Genomic DNA, 25,467 nt, shown 5'->3' with positions numbered 1-25,467 from the left:
GCATACTTTTGACTTTTACTTTGGTACATTTTGCAGCAATTATCTATACTTTCTACTCCACTACATTTTTTATTATTCCTGTTTTTTATTATTCCTGTTTTTAAATCATAGTTGCCAGGCAGTGTAAGACGCGTTCATATCTTATTTATTTGGCTGGACGTCTTCACATGTCCTCCCCATTTTCGCTGCTTCACACACTTTATTTGCTTTCGCTCCCATGGTTAAAGAAAATAAAACCGTCTTAAAATAAATCCATGAATAAAACCAACCGCATTCCGTTTCTAACAACATATTTCATTGTTTGTGGTAGTGGACATATTACCATTTAAAATGGTATTATGCAAATAAGATTAAGAGAATAACTCATTATGCAAGTACTTTAACTTTTAATACTTAAAGTACATTTAAAATAAGGTACTTTTTACTTAAGTAGGGTTGTCATTGTGGTACTTCTACTTTTAGTAAATATGTGGTGCTATCTGGTTATTTGTACTTTTACTTAATTACTGAGATTCAGTACTTCCTCCACCACCGCAATGTGCAAGTCATCTGCGACTCCGACAACCGTCTCTTGAACGCGGCCTCCCGCTTCCCAGGAGGTGCACAGGAAGTGTCATGCCCGTATATGGGAATTTGCGATGCGTTTTCTTATGCTAATTAGGAACAACTGGCACGCGCTTTCAATTACGAAGACGTGGGATTCATCAATCCTAAGAACACAACAATTCTGTTGTTTAAGAACGCGTAGACTTTTCTTAGGGACTTTCTTAAGAACATATTTAAGAGAAAACTTAGGAAGATATTGGTGAATGAGGCCCAATAATTCCCGCTGCTCCTCAGTTTTGTTACGAATTTCTGTGAACTAACATAGGCTGACCAAAATGTTGTACTCTTTACCCAAAATTACAGTTTTTGTTCTGCAAATGATCTACTGAGTTTTTCCCTTAATCACTCTTGCTGGTCGGTGTGCAAACCATCTTGGCTAAAGTGGATATAATTGCATGCCTGTTAATAGGATGGATAACATTCCTGGAAGCCGCACTTACAGTGCCAACTCTGAAACGTTGATTGTGATTGTAGATTTGGCTTGACAGGCCAGCCTGGATCATTCAGATGATACAATTTGCAAACAGAACGTAGAGGCAGCGGGCCACACATCGAAGGCTCTTACAGGCTCACGATAGTTTTGACATCGACATTTTGTCAGTTGCTGCATCCATTTCTGTGAGGTTGCCTTACAAACGAAAAACAACATTGACAAGTGAAGCTCTACATCTGCTGAATAGGCCTATAGGGAAGAAACCCTGAGGAACATCAAGCCCACAGGAAAATAAATTACTTACACGGCACAACAAAGGCTCTGCTTGCTCACCAGCAGCAAGAAAGCAACCTTAGACTCACCCTGCACTTCCCTACACTTCCTATAAAACCTCCACTGTGTTTGTTGTTAGTTTGAATGACAGAATCCCCCTGACACCCGTGAGACTACCAGACCTTCCTCACCTGTCCATCGTTCTTCAGACCCCAGAGACCTTCGCCAGCCTCTTGTCTGCCCTCCTCCTCCTCCATGGAGGAAAGCGCACAAAATGCTTTCTGGCAGAAAACCATCAGAAACCCCAAAAGCTTTCAACACAGGGATGTTTAATACCACTGATGATTTTCAGTTTATTACAGAAACTAGAGACTTGTATCAAAATTGACAGACTGTCTCTTTTCTCATTACAAGTTTTCATATTTCACATTTTTTTGTGTGATATTGCTTAAAGACATGTAGTGGTAATTTGAATCCAGCTCTGTGTCATGGCAGTGTGGGCAGTGTGTTTAGATGAACGGTGTTTGCCCTCGCTCCGTGGTGCCAGTGCATGGAGATTCCTACAGTGAAAGTCTGCTGAGATCCGCTGGTTGGCGCGAAATATGTCACAGAACAACACCATTGCTTCTCTGTGCACTGGCGCCACAAAAGGAAGACAAACACCATTCATCTAAATCCACTTCCAACACAAAGATGACACAGAGCAAAGTATCCCATAAAGGATCTGAATACTTTCTCCACCACTGGTCTCTTTTTGTAATTTTCATGAAGCAAGCTCTCGTGATCATTAAAAAATCACTGCATCTCTGAACCATTTGTTATTTATTACAGGTTTATTTATCAGGGACAATGCACATTAATAATACGTGAAGTATTAGAAGTAGAATTAGCCTGGAGGCTATTTTACATCCGCTGTCCCTGAACTGGTGTTAAGAGGTCACCCTAAAAAAAAAAAGCTGATAAGCTATCAATAATACATACAGATTTGTCCCTGTACAATAAAACTTTTTCATACTAATGCTAAAAGACGACAACATAAAAACAAGAACAGTTGGTTAAGATCAACACACACCCAACAACATTGCTGGGACAGTCACAAGCAACAGAAGATTTGCCTAACTATACAGTAGTTAAACAGACAATCACACAGGCAGAGCACATAAAAAACCACAGACAGGCAGAGCAGAAGAGACAAGATGGCAGCAAGTTTCAGGTTATTCAGTTGCCTAAATAAATGTTGACAATGCTGACTACTTGTTAGCCACTTAAAAGCTTTAGTGCGTAACTTTTTTATATTAATGAACGCCAAATGAGTTGATACAAAGCTAATTAAGACTCCACAATCAGCTCCACAAAACTCTCTCTGTATTTCTCAGTATGGCTATGTTCAGAAACTGGTGTCGTCCGGCGACTTTCACGCGCAGAAAATCAAGTGAACAATGTTGGGAATTGGTATGGGTACAGATTCAATTATTGGCAAATTATCAAAATATGTTTTATCAATATTAATAAAGTTATGAATATGTGTATCAATAACTTTGCCAAATTGACAAACAATCAAAACGAGACTGCCCAGTGTTTGGTGGACCGGGTATACCTTGTTCACTTAATAGCCTACAAATCATCCACGGGATCAATTACGCATCCTATGAGTTTGCCCACCCGACACAGCGTTTGTTCCTGGGGAGATGGATCTGTGCGTCCCGCCTCCTGTGCGCCATGGATGTCTGAGCCTCAGCAACTACTAACTATAAAGATACAATTTGCCTGTTCCCAGCATTAGCACAACACTTTGCAATGGTTAGCTTGTTACCTGTGACGATATATGCTAAATGTAACGTCTCTTTCACATTAGCAAGCGACTGACCTATTTGGGTGCGTTTTGAGATGCCTGATGAAATTCGACGTTGTTGATCCGACATCATTTATCTTGGTGCCACACACCTTGCATGTAGCTTTTCGCTTACTGCCGCTGTTTACGAAGTTATTGAAAGCAAAACTAATGACAAAAGGCACAACTCCGGGAGGACTTGGTGTCGCCATCGTCAATGCATTTTTTTTTTTTTGTGAGTGCGCACACATAGGCATAGCGCATGCGTTACATTGCACATTATGGCAAAGGGCAGGGGACATGCAGCTCGTCATATGTTTCCCCAACGTATATGCGCCAATACAAGAAAATACATGAATAAATTTAGATTTAAATAGCAATAATTGCATGAAAACTGGACTGTGGTCGATAGCGAGGCTAGCTGTTCACAACACGTGTATGAAGCTTTGGTACACGCCACGTGACTAGGGTTTAGGTGTGTGTGTGTGTGTGTGTGTGTGTGTGTGTTAGCATGAGGAGAAAGAAAGAACACACTTAGAGAGAAAAGAAACACTTGGAGCCTTGATTTTCGGGGCCCTGAAAATAAGCACTCCTCTCGTTCACTCACGATTCTGTGCCTAACGTGATGTAACGGCCGGGGTCTGAGAAACTTGGCTAATGAGGGGATGTTAACATGTTTAGCCTCTCGGGAAGCTAACAGCTGATTTGTTCGCTGAAAGAGTAACCGGTCCCTTTGTTGAATACCACATGGTCTTGTTCTCTCGCTCAGTACAGTAACTAAGTTCTCCGCAGCGGGAGAAGCAATTGTAGCATTACACTTCAATAAGCTACATTATTCAACACAACATCAACCATCATCTCCAATGATCTAGGACTTTCACAGAAATAGATTTGACTCGGCGGTCACAATCAGATTAATAATCAAGACGTGCAACAGTTGCACCTTATTAATCAATCACATTAAATGTCGTAACCAAAATTGCAACATTAGCAGTCACCAACATTAATAAACACACATCTATATCTCTCTGTCCAGAAAGCTCAAGCCTTACTGTGTGTTATTGTTCGTTTAGTCCATAGATTTGTCCGGCGGGTCCTCCGCGATGAACAAAAAACGGGTTAACCTCTCGCCAGATATTAACAGAGCCTGCTCCGTCCAGGGCAGTGGAGCAGGAAACGGTTCAGTCGACTCTGAAGAAAGGAACAGAGCGCGGTCTCCTCCTTTTCCTTGAAACGGGGTTGATTTACCCTCTCTGCAGATTTGGTGAGATGCTGGGTTTAGTGTCTAACCCGGATCCTTTCTTTTGTATCACGAAAGATACACTCGGCTCACTCGGCCAGCGAATGATACTATATTCTCGAACAGGGCTGAATGAAGTGTCTTCCTGTGGCAACGGATTACCAGTGAAGAGCCGTGAGCAGAAGTGAACGGGGCTTTTATTCAAGGGATATCAGCCAATGGGACGTCGGGAACTCCCCGACGTTTTATCCCATCTCCTTGTGGGGTAATGTGCTTTCTCCATTTTGTAAACTTTTTGGCATCTACGTGCAAAGTTTTCAGGCATTGAGCATTACGTACAGGCCTCTCTTTTGTCTTGGAGCCCTCTGTTAGGCCTCCTGTGCGCTCTTTGTTTAAAGTCAGGTTAAACACACTGTTTGGTTCCAACAGTCCCCCTTTTTGGTCTGAAGAGCGGGTTGAGGCCTGTGGCCTCCTCTCTTTGCCTGAGAAGGGAGCCCAGGCCGTATGTGTGTCTCTGAGGTCTTTATTTAAAAGATCATTTTAATTCCCCTTTCTCAGTGGTCCCAACAAGATAATTACCTCTTCTGAAGAGTCCATCATGCTTTTTTAATTTTCAGGGTCCTCCTTGGCTACTAGCAGTTACATGGAGGAGGTGTGTGGGGGGGGGGTGCACGATCACGGAAGGCTTGTAGCATGTGGATACGCAGACAGTTTTGTTATTACTTAGAATTCCTCATGGGAGAGACAGAAACCGATGCTTTAAGTTTAAAAGAGGCATTTGTTTTAAATTTTGAATGTGACTTGGGATAGAGTTCCACCTACAAATAGCCCTAACTGGAAAAACCATGGTGATTATTGCTTCACAATCCCATAGTATTCTAAGTAAGGGAGTTAGCTATCTTACGGACCTTACACATTTAGGAATGCTAGGATTAAAAATGCAGGGAAAGTTATATCTGAGTCCTATCCTTGGATTTTTGAGAGAAGCACCCAAGTGGCTGTTTTTTAGGAACTCCTCTGCCCCCTTTAATTCCACCTTCTCTGGCCTGTCCATTAACTGTTTAAACCTGATGGCATCACTGCCCATGATGGACCTCATCACCAGGACTGAACAAACTGTGTTCACACTCGCTGTGTAAACAAGAATTCACTAGCTACTTAATGTGACAAGCACAATGCCTCGTAAGCAATCCCGGTTACAATTTCCAGGTCAATAACTGAAGGCATTGGTGCATTTTCCCGTCGTAGTATCTGGTTTACCTCCTCCCATTCCATGGACAAGCTCCAGAGTGTTGACCTCCCTATTGAGCAGATAATTGGCTGTCAGCTGCCCTCCATAAAATAGCTGCATGACACCGCGGGTGAAGAAAATGGACAAGATGATATACAGCCGACCCAGCACTCTTCGGCAGCTATTCATTTCCAAAACTTTTTCTCTTAAAGATGACGCCAGTGCATTTTGATAAAGACCACTTGTCACCTTTTACAGCTTCTTACCAGAGCTGTCACCGCACCCTTGAGACCCTTCCACAGCCCACAATCTCCATTTCAGGAGACACAGCCTGCAACCCTGCCACTGTGGCTGTTTATTTATTACTCAGCATTTTGAATCACCATCTCTCCTGCTCTCAGCACATTTATAATACTGCGAGGAAAAAGGGGAGATGCATTAGCATGAAGTCGTCTTATGTCCCACATTGACATGGTTATGTCATCGCCGGTAATTAATCACCTTTGATATTTATTTGTTGTATGCTCTGCAGCGAATGAGAAAACCTGCTGTTACTTTAAAACATAGCTGCATGGTCCATATCACAATAACAATAACAACATGCCTTCTAAAGTTTCTTTGTTACCTTTTGTTTTCATCAGGAACGCCAAACCTAATTGTTTTAGGTTGAGCTTAAAAAAATGTAGCTTAAGTGGTGCTCGTAAGCCGATTTTGTTACTATTCGATGAGCCAGGTTAGCTCTTTGTCTGTTTCCAGTCCACGATATAACAGATTTTTTTTCCTTTTATTGGAAAAGCTGAAGAGAGACAGGAAATGGGGGAGAGAGAGGAGAATTAACATGCAGCAAAGGGCCTCGGGTCTTGAACCCAGGTCGCTGGCAAGGACTGAGCTAACATGGAGCGTGCACTCTACCAGGTGAGCTAAAGGCCGCCCACAATAACCGATTTGAGAGTATCATTAATCTTCTCATCTAATTCTCTGCCAGAAAGTGAATTGGAGTGTTTCCCAAAATGATAGATATTTGCTTTAAGGGGTCAGTTCCCTCCAAATTCCCAGAAAATATTCTCTCATCTCTAGTGGTATCTAACTTCTTCTTCTAACTTCTATTTTTTTAGGTCTTAAGATATGTGTATTTAAGATTTCTGCCCTGACACAATTACAACAGAGGTGAATTAAATTTTGTTTGTGGTACTCGCAGCAAAGACAATTTACACTAGAAACATTTAAGTCTCATATTTTTCCAGAAATAGTGTTCCCATTATTCTGGATAATCAGGCCCTGGTGAACAGTCTCCAGTGAAACTAAAGTCCCATAAACTGTTGACAAATGTTGTGAGAGCATCACACCCTCATGGTGACATCCACAGGTCCTGTAGAGATCTGATTAGATTTCAGAATGCTTTTTTGCATAAATCTTAATATCGATAAGCAAAATAATTATGAAACTCTTAAATGCTCTAAGATACAGAATCCATATGATGTTCTTTGATGGTTAAAGATATGATGATTATCATCAACTTACTAGCTCAAGTACTATTTTTTTCTAGTCATGGTGACAGCTGTGTATGCGTGTGTCTGTGTGTTTGTTTTGGTACCAAATCATATTGAGCAAATGGTAATTGTGTAAGTATAAAAATGGTAAGGGAATAGTACCAATGTCACTGACCACCAATGTCACTGGTCACTGACCATCACCACCCATTCAGTCACACTGCAATGCTAATGCTATATATATATATATATATATATATATATATATATATATATATATATATATATATATATATATTCTCACTCTGTTGTCATGACACCTGGAACTTCTAAGTTGACACTAGTAAGAAAACTTGACTTGGTGGACAGAAGAAAATCAAATTAAGGTGTCTATATTCCGATAGGATTTGCTATAGTCATAATGCATAAAATCTCCTTCTACACCTGCAAAATCACCATATCTGTAGATGACTTGTGCAGTAAATGTATCTGTTGTGTAGAGAAACTCTGTACAGTTTCCCTTCACAATATATACATTACATTCATTTGACAAATGCTCATCCCACCACTGTGGAGCCAGGACAGAGAATATGGCAGTGATGTTTAATATGTAGTCGCATTTTCTTTTTTTTTAACATCATTTTTTTGGCATTTCTGCCTTTTATGGATAGGACAACTGTGAAAGGGGGAGAGAGAGGGGGAAGACATGCAGGAAATCGTCACAGGTAGGACTTTAACCCTGGACCTTCTGCGCTGAGGCATAAACCTCTATATATGTGTACCTGCTCTACCAACTGAGCTATCCTGGCCACAGCATTTTCTTTTCATTGACAATTGTGGTTTGGTTTACTAGAAATGAGAAGGTAATCTAAAGCTGTGTCCCAGTTCAGGGGCTTTGTCCTCTCTCAGTCCACATTCTTAGACCATAAGCATCATAAAGCCACAAAGCCTTTTGCTTTTGAAAGGATTCTCCCAGTGTGGCATAGAAGGTCAGCATTTCTTGTCCAAATTTGGAGCATACAAGAAGTGCGTCCTTTGCAGCCCTCCAGTTCCCATTTTTCATTGTCTGTTGGCCATTGTTTATGAGCTACTGTTTGCTTAAGTCAGTTAAGACATCTTTGTTGCTTTGTGCTCATTCATGCACATCTTCTTTTCAAGTGATTTTTTTTTTTCCCCCCAGAAAATATTGGCCAACATAGTACCAGTTTTTTTTTCCACATCAAATCCTAACATATTCTAGTCATAGAGAAGTCTCCATCTACCACCGCTGGCCAAAACTTTCAGTTTTCTTTGATATGCAAACACAATTTCTTGTTTTCTGAAACCTGTAGATGCTCATGCTCACATTAGGGCTCTTAGTTAGATCCACGCAGTTGCCATTAGTAAAAAAGCGGCTTTGTAAAATGCTGTTTATTAAAGAATCTGCATTGAAAATAAAGCCTTTTGAAATGGTGATGAGGCTCATTGTTTATATTTTGTACAGAGAAGCACCAAAACAGATAAGTCATTTTTATTGTCTGTTAGGCAGGCTACACAATTAGTTACAAATGGACTGACTGCCAATAGATTTTTCCCCTTCATTAAATATGCTGTAATGCAGGGATACAATAGCTACTCCTAAATGCTTCATAAAATAAACGCTCGCTGTGAAGTGGAGTTAATGCCTTTGATGATTATTTCATGAGTTAAATCAGGATAACAGTGTTTCTGCTCGTTCAGTGATTTCAGGCGTCTCGAAGCCCCGAGGAGGCTTCCATCAGTGGAAGAGGCGAAGCTGGATAGCTCTCGTTCTCGCTTTACTCCTCGCTCGATGCAAATGATTCTTCTCCAGCCGCTCTGTCTCCTGTGGCATGGTGGAGACGAGCTGTCGGGTCGGTGCCCGGCGCAGCCACAGAGTGATGTATTCATTTAATGTTGGAGTGATAACATGCTGGACAATGGACAGCCATTCCCATACTGACTCTCTCTCTTTCACACATACAGTTAAACACACATGTGTATATGTGTATGTCTAAGTAAGCTGCCACTCGATGCGTGCAAATGCAATTTAATGTTGTAGAAAAACACTTCCCTGCGATGCTTGTTAATTTACTGTGTGATAATTGTTTTGGTATTAACATAGCCTGCTGTGTGGGGGGGGTGATGGCCCTTCATTAGCTCTGTGGAAAGGTTTGAACTTGATTATCTGAACCCTACAAGATACCCCCTCCTCATCTTTTCTCTGTCTTTTCTTGGTTACAGCAATTCATTTGTTCATCTTAATTCTCGTGGCACGGTGACAAATGCTTTCATCAACTGAAACGTATCCCATGTCACTGAGCAGCGTGCATTATTGTGCATGTACTGTACATATCTTTCCAAGGCTTGGGTTGATTTCAGATGTCAAAATATTACATTTTACATGAAAAATAAGATATTTCTCTAAAATGTCCAAATGTACCTGTTGTGATTTTTATTTTTACATGGGAAGTATCTGAAAATCACGTTCCAGTATTGTGAAGTTTTCACATATGAAATGGTGATCCACATTTGATAAACATGCTTAATGTGCTTCCCTTGCTAAATCAAAAGGCACAGTTTTTGTAAGGAAAATTAAGGAATATAGCCTATGCGTAGAAAGAAAATTCCTATTGTTAATTATAAAAATTCCACAACATTGTCACCAAGGTACTGTAATTGCTGAGATCTGGAAAGCGACAGCCACATTGCCAAAAATAGATTTAAACAAATGTCCACATTAGAGGAATTGACAGTAAACGGAAGAGAAAATCAAAAAAGCAGATAAAAAATTGTAATCCAACTTTTAAATTGTAAACATCCAACACACCTTATGGACCGACTTCCTGGTTCAACGTTGACCTACTGTGCTTACCATAGTAGTGAAACTGTTTCCCTGTGCAATGAGGCATTAATAACAACACTTTGCTTTTAATAAACAGGTTTAGATAATCTGGCTAAACTGTTTGGCTTGTTTATATTGCACCCTCAGAGTGAGCTGCCAGGAACACGTTCATCTTCATTTTGCAACTTTTAATAGAAAATATAGCCACGGTTCAACACAAGCACGTCTCTGACTGTACACACACAGTACCCTTCCGATTCTCTTAAAGGGATAGTGCTTCCCTCCTAAAGGGCAAGTACAACACCCTCCTTCAGTCAACTACGTTTCTGACCTAATACAAATATTATGAATTGGCAAAAGCACATAAAGCAACTGTGTAGTGATTAACCAGAAATTACCAGATAAACACAAATGTTTGACTGCTTGTGTCCCTTGCCCCCATCGGACTCGCATTCACAGATCTCAGCAATTACTTTGGTGAATACAATGTTATTATGACTGATAGTGATCGCAACTTCCTTTTCTTCCAGTATGTCTCCAATTAAGAGGCTGTACTGCAGTGCTTACATCATCACATCATGTCTTTGAGCTGCAAGGCAAAGGCCATTAGTTCTAATGTGTAATGTACCTGGTCAGTGTGAAAATGTCAGTTTGACATTGTATCCACCAAGAGCTGATCTCAGTTTCATTTATTCTTTCCAAACAGAAAGATGGAGAAATCTGCTTCATCACAGCCTCGATTGATATTCTTTGGAGTGGGTCCTCTCTCCCTTTCCATAAATATGCATGAGAGCTGTTGAGCTATGGTATTGAATGGGCTTGATCCCTGTGTGTGTGTGTGTGTGTGTGTGTGTGTGTGTGTGTGTGTGTGTGTGTGTGTGTGTGTGTGTGTGTGTGTGTGTGTGTGTGTGTGTGTGCATGTGTGTGTGTGTGTGTGTGCGTGTGTGTGCATGTGTGTGTGTGCATGTGTGTGTGTTTCTGTGCCTGAATATATTGGAATAGGCTAGGTTCTGGCTGGGTTCTGATTATGTATTGGATAGCCATGTCAAATGCGGTGTATTTTGTGTGTGTGAATGTGTGTGAGGGGCCACGGGTTCCAGTGTTGGGGTCATTTGCAGCCGCAGGGAAGCTGAAATGTCATGACTGGCTGCCTGCGGCTCTCGGGCAGCGGCTGTCTCTGGCTGGCTGGCTCTTAATTTAGCGTGGCTGATGAGGATGGAGAGTAGAGCGCATGTGGTCCAGAGACGAGCTGCAGGTCGAAACGTCTGCAGTTACACCACCAAGTGAGGATAGTAGGTGAAACTGAGACAGAAATATTTTTCTTTTTTCTGTTTGGTTAGGCAGACCTACAGGCATCTTTTTACACAAAGCTGACACTGAGCAATTCAATTTAATTTATAGTATCAAATCAAGAAATCAGCAAGAGTTATCTCAAGACACTTTACAGATAGAGTAGGTCTAGACCAGTGGTTCCCAACCTTTTTTCCTTGGCGCCCCCCCTACTACTCATGTCTAAGAAAAGCTGAGCACCCCCCACAATTTTAAGCGAGAACAAAAATATATAGTTTTCATACAGACTTTTGTATACATTATATATTGTAGTGTATTATCATAATTTGTTTAACATGTGCAAATATATTTTTTTTTTACCTCAACCTCAAACCAGATAAAGACTTGTGCCCCCCCTGTGATCTTTGCCGCCCCCCTGAGGGGTGCCCAGACCCCAGGTTGGGAACCACTGGTCTAGACCACACTCTATAATTTACAAAGAAACCAACAATTCCAGTAATTTCCCCGAGAGCAAGCATTTAGTGCAACAGTGGTGAGATAAAGTCCCTTTTAGGCAGAAACCTTGAGTGGTGAGGAAAACTTCCTTTTAGGGAGAAACCTCAGACAGACCCAGGCTCTTGGTAGGCGGTTGTCTGGCGGTGCTGGTTGGGGGTGTGATGAACAGTGGCAATTATAGTAACATTAAAGATAATGGAACTATGACTAGAAATAGTAGTTGTAGTAGTTCATGGCGTAGCAATCAGCTCAGTAGCTGTTTGATAAAGCATCAACTTACTGTCCTTCACATTTTTATTGTTTGTCAACTAGGTAATGAAATTGCAGTGTGTTTTCAGGGGTCAGGATGCGAGTGGCCTCAATAAATATCGGAGCAGCAAATCATTATAGTCTGTCAATATGACTGGTTTCTCCCAGACCGCAGCTCCAAAAAGATTATCTGCAAGATTGAATTGCATTTAATTTTCATAGTGTAGCGCCTCTCTAGCGTGGCTGGCTATAGTGAGAGGTGGCTATCCTGATGTCAGGTTTTCATGGACTTTCAGTTTGTGTTTCCCATTCACATTCCCCAGCACTCATCATCAGTTCACCACCTGCATCTCATCAGTGACCACCTTCTTAAGCAGCACAGGCACACTCACTCTTTGTCGAGTCTTACGTTTGTTCACGACACTCTGACTTGCTCTCATATGTCTAGTTTAGTCCCGGTACTTACTTACCTGTTGTTGGCGTTCTGTTGTCTGCTGCTGCTCTGAGCATTACCTCGTCTCCTGCCGGTATCCTGCCTGTTCATACTACTCTCTGTTGGATCTTTGTGAATAAAGCTCACTGCACTTACTCCAATCTGACTCCTGCTCCTTCCGTGTGTGACACCTGAGTTCTTTAAAACTTCTATCCAATTACTCAAATAAGTGGGGTTTCACTAATAATCTTATTAGTGTTTAACTGGTATATATTCACTAACTTAGTTTATAAAATAGTCTTTCCCTTTAGATCACTATTTAAGCAAATGAAAATTAAATGTATATGAATTACTTTTAACCTTTTAAGCAACTCAACTTTTAAACCAAAAATACTCTTTTCTTAATTAACTTAAAATATCAAAATAGTCACTAACCATAACTGTTTTTATAAAAATAGGTTAGTAATTAAATGTATCTTGCAAAAATCACTTTCAGATCACAAATGCATTCACATTCAAACATAAGGGGCCAAGAAAACAAAATAGCCGGCAATAACCTAGCTTAATTTGAAATACCCTTCAAATGTCCAAATGATGCAGGCCTGTATGTAGCTCGGGTAGGCTAAGGTGTATCCTTTAACAGAATGGCAAAAAGAGTACCTGTACTCAATGGGAATGTAGCCTGGGTTGGGTTCCACTATGGTACCGGTTCCTACGGAAACAGTAGTATTCGGACCGGATTAGAACGCGAATTTCGGTTCCTCATTTCGGTTCCGACTGAAATATTTTCCCTCTGTCGCTCCCTTTTCTGCCGAGTGGCGCACGTGCCCGCTCGCGGTGTGAAGCGCGTGTCCGCGCTATTCCCCCGACATGCACTCTACAATCCCTGCTGATAGACGCCTTTTTGTACACGCTCTCAAACGGACGTAAAAATATCACCCTTTCTCTGTAGTCTAACGTTAGCTAGCTACCGTAAACGTAGGCTACTTTTAAAATAGCATATTTTCCCTCTGGACTCACCAAAACGGACATAAAAGCATATTAACCATTCACTGACTGCACGTGATCGCTAGTAAACATTACACTTAGAGCCGGGACACATCAGGCTGATTATCGGCTGTGGGACAGTCTGGCGAGGTCAGTGACTCAAATCTGTTCGGTGTGTCCCGTGCCGTCGTCCGTCTGGGGGCTGTCGGCGTTCATTTTGGCCGACCTGACACGTTCGGTCGGCGGCAGGGCAGTCGGGAGGTGACTAGTCTCTCAAAATCTGATGAAAATCTTTTAAACTGACCTTTGTTGAGCTGAAATGAAGACAGATTCAGCAACTGCATGGCCTATTTCTCGCTTAAAATGTTTTCAGAAACACGTTTTAGTGAACTATTTTAGTACAATATGAGATCGTATTCTGAACGGCCGCCATGACAGTCTGGCTTTGAATTTCCGGAGAAAACAAACCCATGTGACGCGTTCGTCCAATCAGCTGCTGGTTTTCATTTCTTGGGCAACATTACAGATTAGCGCCGCCTGCAAATAGAAGGCAAATATGGTCATTTTTCTGCAAAAGAACTGCTAAAGTTTGAAGCTGGTTGGCATACCAACTCAACATCATTTATTTTGTTGTTACTTGTTAATAGTGTAACTGTTTGTTAAATTATTGTAGTTGTGTGTTAGGTGACTTAGATTTACTTATTATATATTTAAGTACTTTAAAACGTTAATATATTGTATATATATATCATTTTCAATAAAAAAAAAAAAAACTCCATAAAAAGCCTTTCTTTTATGTCATTTTTCAGTTTTTCAAGAATCGGTTTAGGAATCGTTTAGGAATCGGAATCGTTTTAAAAGTACCGGTTCGGCATCGGAATCGTAAAAATCCAAACGGTACCCAACCTTTCATCCTGCGTGTGTGAGGCTCACACACGCAGGATGAAAGGCGACAACCGCAGGAGGTATGACGAGAAGATCCACGCTGAAGAGAAAACTGTTGAAGAGAAGATTCACAGGGTTGACGAGAAACTCACATAGCTGACGATCCTGGCAAAGTCCACACTCGGTAACGCTATCCGGCTCCGTCAGTGTCTTTGTCCGCCGTCCATATCGCAGTTCCACACAGGCTTAACTAGTACAGGCCGCTAGCCGCTAGCTTGTTAGCAAAGTCCATAGGAAAGCATTAGCCACTTAGCCGGCAGCTAACTTAAACTTCTTTCGGTCTTCTTGTGCTGAGTAGTCCACCCAAACAGACAGAATTATCACCATTAACGTTTCATATAAGAGTCCTGGTTTAACACTCTCACTAAACTGGTGAACTCTAGTATTTCTCATTCAGAATGCAACACGCTTCTCCCATATTCGTTTCTTCTCTCTTCCCTTCCTGTTTTCATCATAGACAGTATATTTTCATACGTTAACCTTACGTCTTTCTGGCTCTACTCACTTCCTTGTTACTTTGAACTCAAATGTGATTGGCTCATTCACAAAACTTTTACAAATGAAATAAATTGTAACTCTTTCTTCCTATTCTTACAGGCATTTTCACGTACATTATTACAAAACAAATATTTAACCTTTTTAAATGATATATTCAGTAAAACATGAACATTACCCAATATGCATTTCTCTCTGTGGGCAAATAGTAACTTCACTGCTGATCAATAAATCTTAACTTTTTAACCTTAACTTATATTTATTAAACTATGAAATTATTCAAGCTGGTAAGATTTTACAATAATGAATACATTTCAACCGGCTTACACCAGTTTAATAAATCATTTTTATTGTGTAAATATATTTTTGCCCTGCAAGCGCATGAGGTTGGGTATTTGGGCGTAAGTGTGTCCAAAAATTTGTCAATGTTCACGATCCCAAGGGAAAAATTCTACTGAATTTTTGTCCAGTCTGGTCGAAGTGGGAATATTTCCACTTTGGATACTCAAAATGTCTTGCACATGAGATCCAAATGATAAAAACTAAAAGCCGTACTACTGGAAAGTCCGTAAGTCAAGCAGATTTGTTTTTCAGTGTACACTTTCATATTGTTGGACAACAAACATTGTAGACCTTAATTTATAATAATATATAATATAATAATAATGCTGTTGATAAGAGCAAGTTATAAATGAATCATACTTGATCGTTCACTAAGAGCCTAAAAACAGCTACCCCCCCAAAAAATATAATTCTTTAAGTGTTCAGCAGAGTTTTAGTAATTATTTAAAGTGCTCATATTGTGCTTTTTGGCTTTTCCCCCTTCTTTTATTGTGTTATATATCTTTTTGTGCACATTATAGGTTTACAAAGTGAAGAAGCCCAAAGTCCACCCCAAAGGGACTTACCATCTCCAACAGAAAACACTGTTCACAAACTGCTCCAAACAGCTCTATTGTAGTCCAGCCTTTACTTCAGAGACAAACGTGGTCACTTTGGAACACACGTTATAATGCTCGCCTAGCTGCTAGCATGGCACACCCTCATACTCTGCAACGGACAAGCTAGCAGTACTTACTGAGCATGTGTGACTCCCAACAAAGATGGTACAGAAGTGCAATGTCTCACTCTGTAGCTAAAACGGAGAGCTCAACACACAGGGTGAAAAGAGGAGCTGCAGCAATGTGCAGTACAACAAATATATGGTGTTTTCTGAAAATGAAACCATATAAACCTATTCTGGTACAACCTCTAAATATAATTATGAACTGAAAATGAGCATAATATGAGCACTTTAATGTAATGTAATTTTAATTTGATTATGTTTGAAATCTCTTAACATCTTCTGACTCCAAAACTAAAAGCTATTTAATTTAAAATAATATATATAACATAAAAAGCATTAAAAGCTCACAATTGAGAAAATGGAAGGAGCAAATATTTGGTACTTTTGCTTCATAAATTACTTAAAACGTTCATCGATAATTCAGATAGTGGAATTACTTTTCTGTAATGTAACGACTACTCAGTCAATCGAGTAATTGTTCAGCTATAGTTCAGTGATAATCTAAATGCTGCTTTCGCACTCATTCTGTCATAAACCTATATGATTATATGTATATGATTATATGTATAAAATATAAATTGTTTTCATCCCTTTAGGAAATAATTCGCTAACCTGCTTTGTACAAGACCTTGTACACATCATGCTGTAGCCTGAGCGTTTTCCATAAGCTTAGATATTTCTTTACCCTGAACAGAGACTTTGTCCAGGAAACTGAGCATCTGTGACCTCCTCTCTTCCTCTGCAGTTACTTTGAGCTGGAGAGCAGCGGGGTGAGAGAGGAGATCCGCTACCACTACCGCTTCAAAGGCAAGCCACGCTCTGAGTCCTTCCCCTACCGCCTCGCTGACGGCCAGTGGCACAAGATCGCCCTCACCATCAGCGCCACCCACCTACTGCTGCATGTCGACTGTAACAGGTAAAACACACCACACACACACACACACACACGCACACACACACACACACACACACTTATTCATACATATATACACACACACACACACACACACACACACACACACACACACTTATTCATACATATACACACACACAAGTCTGTATTACTATCTTTGTGGGGACATATCATTGACATAATGCATTCCCTAGCCAACTAACCACCCCTAACCATCCCAACTGAATGCGTAACCTTAACCCTTACCCTCACCCTAACCATAACCTAATTCTAACCCTAGTCCTAAAACCAAGTCTTAACCCTCAAACAGCCCTTTAAACTCGTGGGGACCAGCATTTTGGTCCCCACGAGGCTGTGCAGACCCCACAAGTATACTGTAGTCCCCGGTTTTTGGACCCCACGAATATAGTAAAACAGATACACACACACACACACACACACACACACACACACAGACACACACTCTCTCACACACACACATACACTCACACACATACACTCATATACACACACTCACACCTATATCACAAGTGACTGTGGCACAGGCTCCTTTTGAAGTGACACATCTACAGTAATGAGCTGTTTGTGTATATCAAGGTAAACATTTGTTTGCTCCTGTCTCAGTGTGGATGACAGGCTCGTAACGGCACTGACAATGAAGCTTCCGAGGACAAATTAATTAATCAAAGGCTGTATCTTTTAATAGCCTAGAGGATGTTTGTTCAGCTCACACTGTTCCATACTGAAGTGGAAGGTAAGAATGACATAATCGCCTCATCGATTGGACAGCGAAGGCCCTCTTTCTAAAGGAGCTCTCAGTCAGAGCTGATCTATAAACATGCACTTCGGCTGTGACAATCCTCAATCCTCACACTCTCTCCTGAGAGCCACGAAGGCATCACCTTTTCCTTTCGAAACGCAGTCGCTAAAGAGACGCATCGTGAACAAGCAGTGTAAATTTGAGTAGAGGTAGATGAAAAGATATGATGCACAGGAGGATTGCGTTGCGTTGTTTACTATATAATTACAGTATACAATTATGCGTTGTAGTATTGATTATTCCCATCTGGCTGGTGGTTTGTCGATTAATTATTGCTGCAGTGGCTGTCTGTCAGACGAGACTGTAGTGAAGATAAAACAGAGCACCAGAGTGTTATCAGGCAGAGAAGATCAAAACGTAATTGGATAAAATTGCATAATATTGGGATCAAACCTTTGGCATGAATGCGTCTGTTTAGTGTTTAGTGTTTGAAGGGGAGCTGTTTTTAAATTCTGCCTTAAGACACATTTTTATCGAGTGACCCTCTTGTCTGAGAAATAGATTCTGTAACGTGTAGCTTGCATAATACTGCTGTCATGCACCCTCCAGACATATTGCTATATTAGTTTTCTCTTTAGTCTCTTTTATCTTGTATTTTTTTTTTTTTATTTTAACTCCGGATTTCCACTGAATGCAGAACGTCTGCGGACCACCTCCACTGCGTGCCGGCTGCGTGCTCCGCTGTCCGCCAATACCCATCAGGTCCTGGATTTGTTGCGGCACGGCTGCGGCCATGACTGACAGCCGTAGTCACAAGGAAGGACCCACAAGATCTCGTGAATTCACGTAGAATAGAACCACAAAACCAACAACAGTTAGTTTCCATCCAGAGGAGTAGAGGGGGAAACAGCTCTGTGCTGTGTTTTCAAGGTGTAGTGCAGGGAAATGTGATCCGCCGTCAGCACGGTGTATTTCATTTTGAAAATTAACCGGATGTTTATTTTGTTTCTGTGCTCGACTTCCTGTCCCGCACTAATCTGCCGTGTGCTGAATTGCTGCGGAGGTCTCTGGTGTCCGGCAAAAATAGAATCTCTGCGTGCCCCGGAGTCGGAATGCAGCCGTTCTGCAGTCAGTGGAAATACACACATTAATGGAAACCTAATGACTCTGCCGCCGTTCCGGCTGTTACGCAGCTGGTGGAAATTGGGGGTAATTCTTTGGGCCCTATCTTGTACCCAGCGCAGAGCAAAGCCCGACGTGTCTTTTTGCCAGTTTAAGACGTCCAGCGCCCGCGTCGTTTAAATAGCAAATGCACCTGCGCCCATCTTTGCGCCCATGGGCGTTCTGATCTTACAGGGAGGTGTGTTCAGGTGCATTCTTGGCGTATTGCTATCTTGAGGCAGCAGGAAGTAATCGTGCCATTGACCAACAAAAAGCTGGTCTAAAGTCAATAGAACAGCATTTCATTGTTATTTTAACAGCAAATTAGTAAAATGCGCCTAGGCTTATGCACATCGCACACACACTATGCTTGTTACACTCAGGGAAGCGCAGCAGCACACAAACATGCAGAAGATTGCAAATAAAAATATTACGGCGCAAATCCGCCATTATAATAGCAATGCGCCAAGGTACAAACGCGCCTGGCTTTTAAAGGGAATGGAAGATGACACTCTGATTGGTTTATTGTATACGCCCAAAACACACCTATGAATTAATAAAAACACTAAGTACAACCCTTTTGAACCATGCACCCGGCGCACGGACCCTTTTTTCCACCGTCTAACAAAAGTGGATTTGGACACGCCCTAAACGCACCTGCGCTATGCGCTTCACGCTGTGCACTTAGCTCGTTAAAATAGGGCCCAGGTATATCAGCCGGTCCATTACCAGAGCTTTATCCGTGATAGTACAATAGGACTTTGGATCAGGGATTAGTACTGAATATATGAAATGCAGCTTGCACCATGCAGTATTTTGCCAAAATCACACACTTACAGACTACATATTAGAACGTTTGCCCTCTGATAAAAACATAGCTGACCACAATCAGAATGGTAAATTACCAGCAGCTTCTTGAGAAACATATTCTTCCGAATGAATTTCACTATAGAAATATGATTTAAAACACTTCCCTGACAGTCTTACACCTCTCCTCACTAATAAAGCAGAGCTTTGAATGAATGAAGAAAAAAATGTAATTAAAAAATAAGAAACAAGCAGCTGCTAAAGAAAATAAAACATGTCTCACCAGTTTGCCTTGACGTGGGAGGAAAAGATGACAAGAAGCATACAGGCTCTTAAAAACTTGACAAGTACAACTACGACTTTTTAAAATCTTACAGATGACATGCACAAAGATGATCTCCAAATCTTCTCCAAATCCAAAATCTGCATGGTGACCTCAAACTGTTTTCTCAAAATATACATGTTAAAACAATGCAGCTGTCGTATCAAACTGTTCTGTATGTTTGGTCAAAAATAGCAGCAGCTTATCTGTTTATCTACAGTGTTTATTCAGTTTGGCAATGCTCACATTGCATTTGGCTTTTCACTACAAGGGCAATGACCTCTGCATCATCGGCTAAAGTCCTTTAACATCACCACTGCTGGGTATTTACAGGACCCCAGCAAGTTTATTCGCAAAGAATACAAAATGTCTCGCACAATTTTCTAGTTTGAATTTCCTAAAGAGCTGAAATGAGAACCCATTAAGCCATATTCACCTTCATTTGATAGTGACTTTTCAGTATAATAGAGTATGTGCATGTTTTTCATTCTTAGTTCTCAAGCGATAACGCTTGTAATTTGATGCTTTGTATAGCTGATAAACACAGCAGTGAGCAGAATATGTCCAGAATTACCTATCAGACTTTCCCAGAGGGCACTAATGAGCATAGTTTATGTGAGGACTGGATTTAGATTAGTTACAAAGACAGGCAGTTGCCAGATTCTTTTTTTTATGCTGATTATGCAAAGAGTGTGTGTGTGTGTGTGTGTGTTGTCCCCTAGATGTTCTCTCACACTACTTTGACAGCAACCAAGTAAATTTGTCTTCGATGACAATTTTGTTAAAGGATAAAAACATTAAAAGAAAATTAGAAATAGAGAATAATTTTCCTGCTAACCTGATAATCTCACTCCTCTTAAGTGTTGGGAATGATTTCTCCATTGCCCTTTACATTTAGAGCGATTTGATTAATGCACTAAACAGCACTTTATTGATTTCAAGGCTCATTAAATGGTTTTAAGTATCTGTAAATGTGAGAGGGTGCAGTAAATCCTGATATCTTCAGGTGTACTTTTATCGTCTACTTTTTTTTGGCCTTGACAGCTCTTGCCTTATTGACGCTTGTTTCACACCCAAACTGTCACATACACAGATTGATGTGATTAGGTGGACAAAGGTGACTCTACAGAATTAATCAAAAAGAAAGTTTCTATTGCACATTTCATACACAAAGTGCTTTACATAATGCTTTGAAAGCATAAAAAAGAAAGAAAAACATTAAATATCAAAGTACAAATTAAAAGGATAAAAGCCTTTTTAAAGGATTTAAAAGTTAAGAAGAGGGACATTAATACAGGATATTAGGGCAAGATGAGTATTTACAGTGAGGTTCACTCAAAGGCAGCGCAGAACGTGCAGTTTGTAACCTGGATTTAAAAGTGGTCACAGTTAAATGTCCTCTGGAAGTTAGTTCTAGCTCTGTTGTGCACAGTAACTACATTCTGCTTCTCCATGTTTAGTTTTCACTCTAGGAACAGTTGGCAGCCCAAGAGGGTTCATATGGTCAAAAGACAGTCAGAGATGCGTTTGGTCCTAAGCCATTATTTTATACATTGAGATTTATAGACAAGCAGCAGTACTTTAATCTGAACTCTCTGACACACTGGAAGCCAGTGAGCCACTTTTGGTTTCTGTATGGATTAAACAAAAGAGATACAATATGTTAATTAGTGAGCTTTGAAGGTGCTTGTATGGTAGTTTGTTACTTTCAGACAGAGCCAAGCTAGCTGACTCTGTGAATATGCAACAGTCTGCTTACACGTTTAGCTGTAACTCTGTAATATGGTGTCAAATGTAAAGGCTGTGTGTCAGTTAGCCTGCCGTGGAGTTCCTCTGTCCCATAGTGTCCCAAAGCTTTAACAAGCCAACAGCAACAACATTTTGCAGACAGAAAAGTGTACATCTCGGTAAGATAATTTGTTCAACATATTGGGTTCAATTTAAGGATAGCTGATGTGTCTTGAATTGTAGGCTCATTAAGGCCAATATTCTTTGTTACAATGGAGTCTGATAGACTGATAGAAAATGTTCTAGTAATCATCTTGGTAAAATGTCAAGTGATTGGTGTCAGGTCCTGAGAATGAAAACAGCAGAAGCCTCTTTCCAAAGAAATGTACTAAACAAGAAAATAGAGAATGCGGTTGAGCTACGAGGCAGATTTGGTTGGCAGACTTTTTGTTTCTCAACTTTTTGCCCACACACTCCTGTCTCCTGGCCACATGCTTCCCTTCTCTGAAAGGTTATCGAGGAGCATTCTGTGAAATTATTACAACACTTACCAATGTCACACTTAATTCTCACTATTTTGTGAATAGCTTCATGGTAAGCATTCCAGACACAGTAATGAATTTGGACGGTGAAATGTCTTTGACCCCCGTTGCTCATCAGCATGGTCATTATTTAATAAATCAAATGTTCCATTTGTCTCCCATTTATATTTTACACATTGCGCCTATCGGGGAAATAGATTTGCTCATCAGTGCTCTATTCTTTACAGACTGCTCTCCATCCATAAAGTCTGATGGATCTTTGTAAAGTTTTCTCCTTACTGTGGGAATGAGTTGCATGTACAGTATATTTCTAGTCAATTCTATATAGACACAGGACAAAAATAAATAAATAGAACACATAACATAACAGTAAATACATTTTTTTTCTTTGGTTTTGCATAGAATAAATAATGATTTGGGATTCCTGCATTCTCATCCTGAGAAGAAATTATAACAAACAATTGCAGTGAGAGGGGTTTGATTTTATTAATATATAACTGGCTTGCATCTGTCTCTAAAGAAACATTGATAGTTAGACTTAAGACATGGAAGGCGGACTTGAAAGAAGACCTTTCAGAAAACGATTGGAAGAAAACTTGTGACACATCTCGGAAAAAAAATCAGCAAACTAATTCAAAGCTACCCCAGTATAATTGGCTGATGCAGACATCCTGTTAAATCAATAAATACAACAGTAATATACCTGACCTTTGTTATAAATGCAATAAGGCTAAAGGAACATTTATGCACTGTGTGTGGGAGTGTGACAGAATTAAAGCATTCTGGAGGGAGGTGATCAATAAAACTATGTTCATCTTGTCTGTGAACATTCCACTTGACCCTTCCACTTGAGGATTTTGCTGCACCTGTATCCAACAAATCTGAAACCCCAAGAATATAAATTTACTGATTTTGCTATACTACAGACAAAAAGGACTGTAGCTCTCATTTGGATGAAAATGGAGACACTTACAATTGGTACTTGGATCAAGAATATGGCGCAATGTGTGTCCATGGAGAGACTGACATATATATTGAGAGGCAAATTGGGGGTGTATGAGAAACTCTGGAGGCCATTTGACCGGTTTGTAAAAGAAGAAGACAAAGGGGAGCTGCTACTGTGATACTGTCATGTAATTAGCTTTTTGATTGTTGTAGTACGGCAGAGGTTGAGAGAGACATTTTGTTGTGGGGGGGGGGGGGTTGTTGACATTTTTTATTTGCAATGAAAAAACTGTATTTTTTGTTACTTTACAGTATTTTAAAAGCAATGCAATTCATTATTCAGCCCACTAATTTGAATACTCCTTATTTCTAATTACATTAACCGTTGCTGTCACAGACATGGAGCATTTCAGATGTGCTGCTGTATGCGGAAAACACAAAACGGCAACATTATTCTCTATTTAACAGACTTGATCTGTTTGGATATCCCCACCACACCTGTCTGTGTCTTTGACACATTTTGTTACCAGAAGCAAATCCTCTGGCTTTCTGCAGGGCAACAGCTACAAATGGTACCTGTCATTTTGTTTGACCGCTCCACAAGAGTCACTGCGTCCAAGTGAAGGGCCCTTACCTTGGGGTAGGATTTGGACTTAATCTTGTGGTGGATCAGAAACTTGAGAGTTCATGGAAATTTCCCTGTATCTGTTTCCTCATCTGTCCTTGTCTGAGATTGATCGGAAGAAAACATCAGAGGTAAAGACAGGTGGGCAACATGCAGAGGGAGCACAGAGAGGCAATGTGGCCTTCAGCTGGGATTAAGGCTGTCAATAAACATGGTAAATAGGAAAAGTACTCCATAATACAGTGATGGAAAAATGTTCTGTTTGCACAAAAGTGAAGATTAATGATCAATAGCATCAATGCCACTACCAATGAGAATGATAATGGTAATATTGTCAATTATTATACATCACAATATCAATCAGAATCAGCTTTATATGCCAGGTATGAGGACACATACGAGGAACTTTGCTTTGGATTATACAATGCACACAATCAAAAGGATCAATCAAAACAGTTTTAAAATGATTCCTAATAGGAACCAAAAACTAAAATGATCTCAGTTAAAGGTAAATTTTATTTTCAATCATACGACATGATCTTCATCAGCAAATGGAGTTTGCTCAGTTGTCATTGAATTGTAGAGGTATAAAGGCACAATGAGTAGGATTTTCCTAAAAAAACTAACTAAACAAAAAATTATAGACTCATACAAAAGTATCCCGTCTCAATCATCACTTCTGACCCACTATTAGTGTGCGGTCGCTGTCTGTATCTGCAGAGACCCTGCCCGTCTGCCTGTATTTTCTGATTTAACTGTGTTCGGAACGTTTCTGGGCGCCCTGGTGTCAGATTGCAAGAATGCATCCAAGAGAAAGCTACGTAAATGGAGGACACGGTGCCGGAAAAAATGCCAATATAGCGATGACAAACGCCGAGTGGACCAAGCTTGTTCCAAAACGAGAGTGAATCTGGGGTTGGCTTTCACCTGCTGGCGAGAACCGTAACCCTCAATGAGCACGGAGGAGGGGACAACTTTGAATGTTGTGTTTACAAAAGGCAACCAACAAATCCTACCCATTCTGCCTTTAAGGACCTGCCTTTATTCTCTAAAATATTATAGACAAAACAATGAGTTTATCAGAATGATGATTAATACATACATCGGTAATGAAAATAATAGTTGCAGCCTTAGTGATGATACCGGGGTAATGCGGTACTGCTGCGCTTAGAGTTTAAAAGTCGGAGATGCATCAGGGCAAAAGACTCATCCTGAGTCTTAGTGTAGATTTGACCATTACTCCTATCAGTAATGAGAACATGTTGCTCCCCTCCTCGTTGCAGAGATGTTGGAGCTGAGGTCGAAACCTCTTAGTATCCTGTCCATTAAGTCACACAACACAAGCCTCCACTCTGTCCTTTTAACAAAATAAATCCTCTGGAGCCTGTATTCCATCATGTACATGCTTTTGCACTTTGTGTCTGTGCTGGTCGTGCCAAAGATTAAAGTTGTAGCTTGCCATTAAGGAAACCCCCACAAAGCTGTGTTTATTAAAGTTTTTCAGAGAATCAAGAAAATGTTTTCTTCATTTCTAAGATATTTTTCTTAAAATTAGGCCCTATGTTAGGTTAGGGTTACATTCCATCTGTAGTCCATTGCTACTGGATAATAGGTTGGGTGTAATTGGCTACCAAATTGGGAGAAAGGGGGATAAAATCTGATACAAATTTATGAAAAAGGAACTGTGGGAACATAGGGCCTAATTTTGGAAAAATATCTTAGAAATGTGGGAACTGTGGGAACATAGAGCCTAATTTT

The 25,467-nt window shown here is 40.4% G+C and overlaps 1 protein-coding gene across 1 annotated transcript in view; it reads left to right on the top strand.

The window, feature by feature from the left end:
* LOC120555936 (protein kinase C-binding protein NELL1-like) overlaps positions 1-25,467 on the top strand; it is a 329,540-nt gene that overhangs the window by 54,968 nt on the left and 249,105 nt on the right. Inside the window, exon 4 of the mRNA XM_039795144.1 lies at positions 16,652-16,822. Coding sequence (XP_039651078.1) covers positions 16,652-16,822 — 171 coding nt within the window. The remainder of the gene's footprint in view (positions 1-16,651; positions 16,823-25,467) is intronic.

This window comes from Perca fluviatilis, chromosome 3 (genome assembly GCF_010015445.1).
Source record: "Perca fluviatilis chromosome 3, GENO_Pfluv_1.0, whole genome shotgun sequence".
Lineage (NCBI taxonomy): Eukaryota > Metazoa > Chordata > Actinopteri > Perciformes > Percidae > Perca > Perca fluviatilis.
Note: the sequence above shows the minus strand (reverse complement) of the source record. Positions and strands in the feature narration are given on the sequence as shown.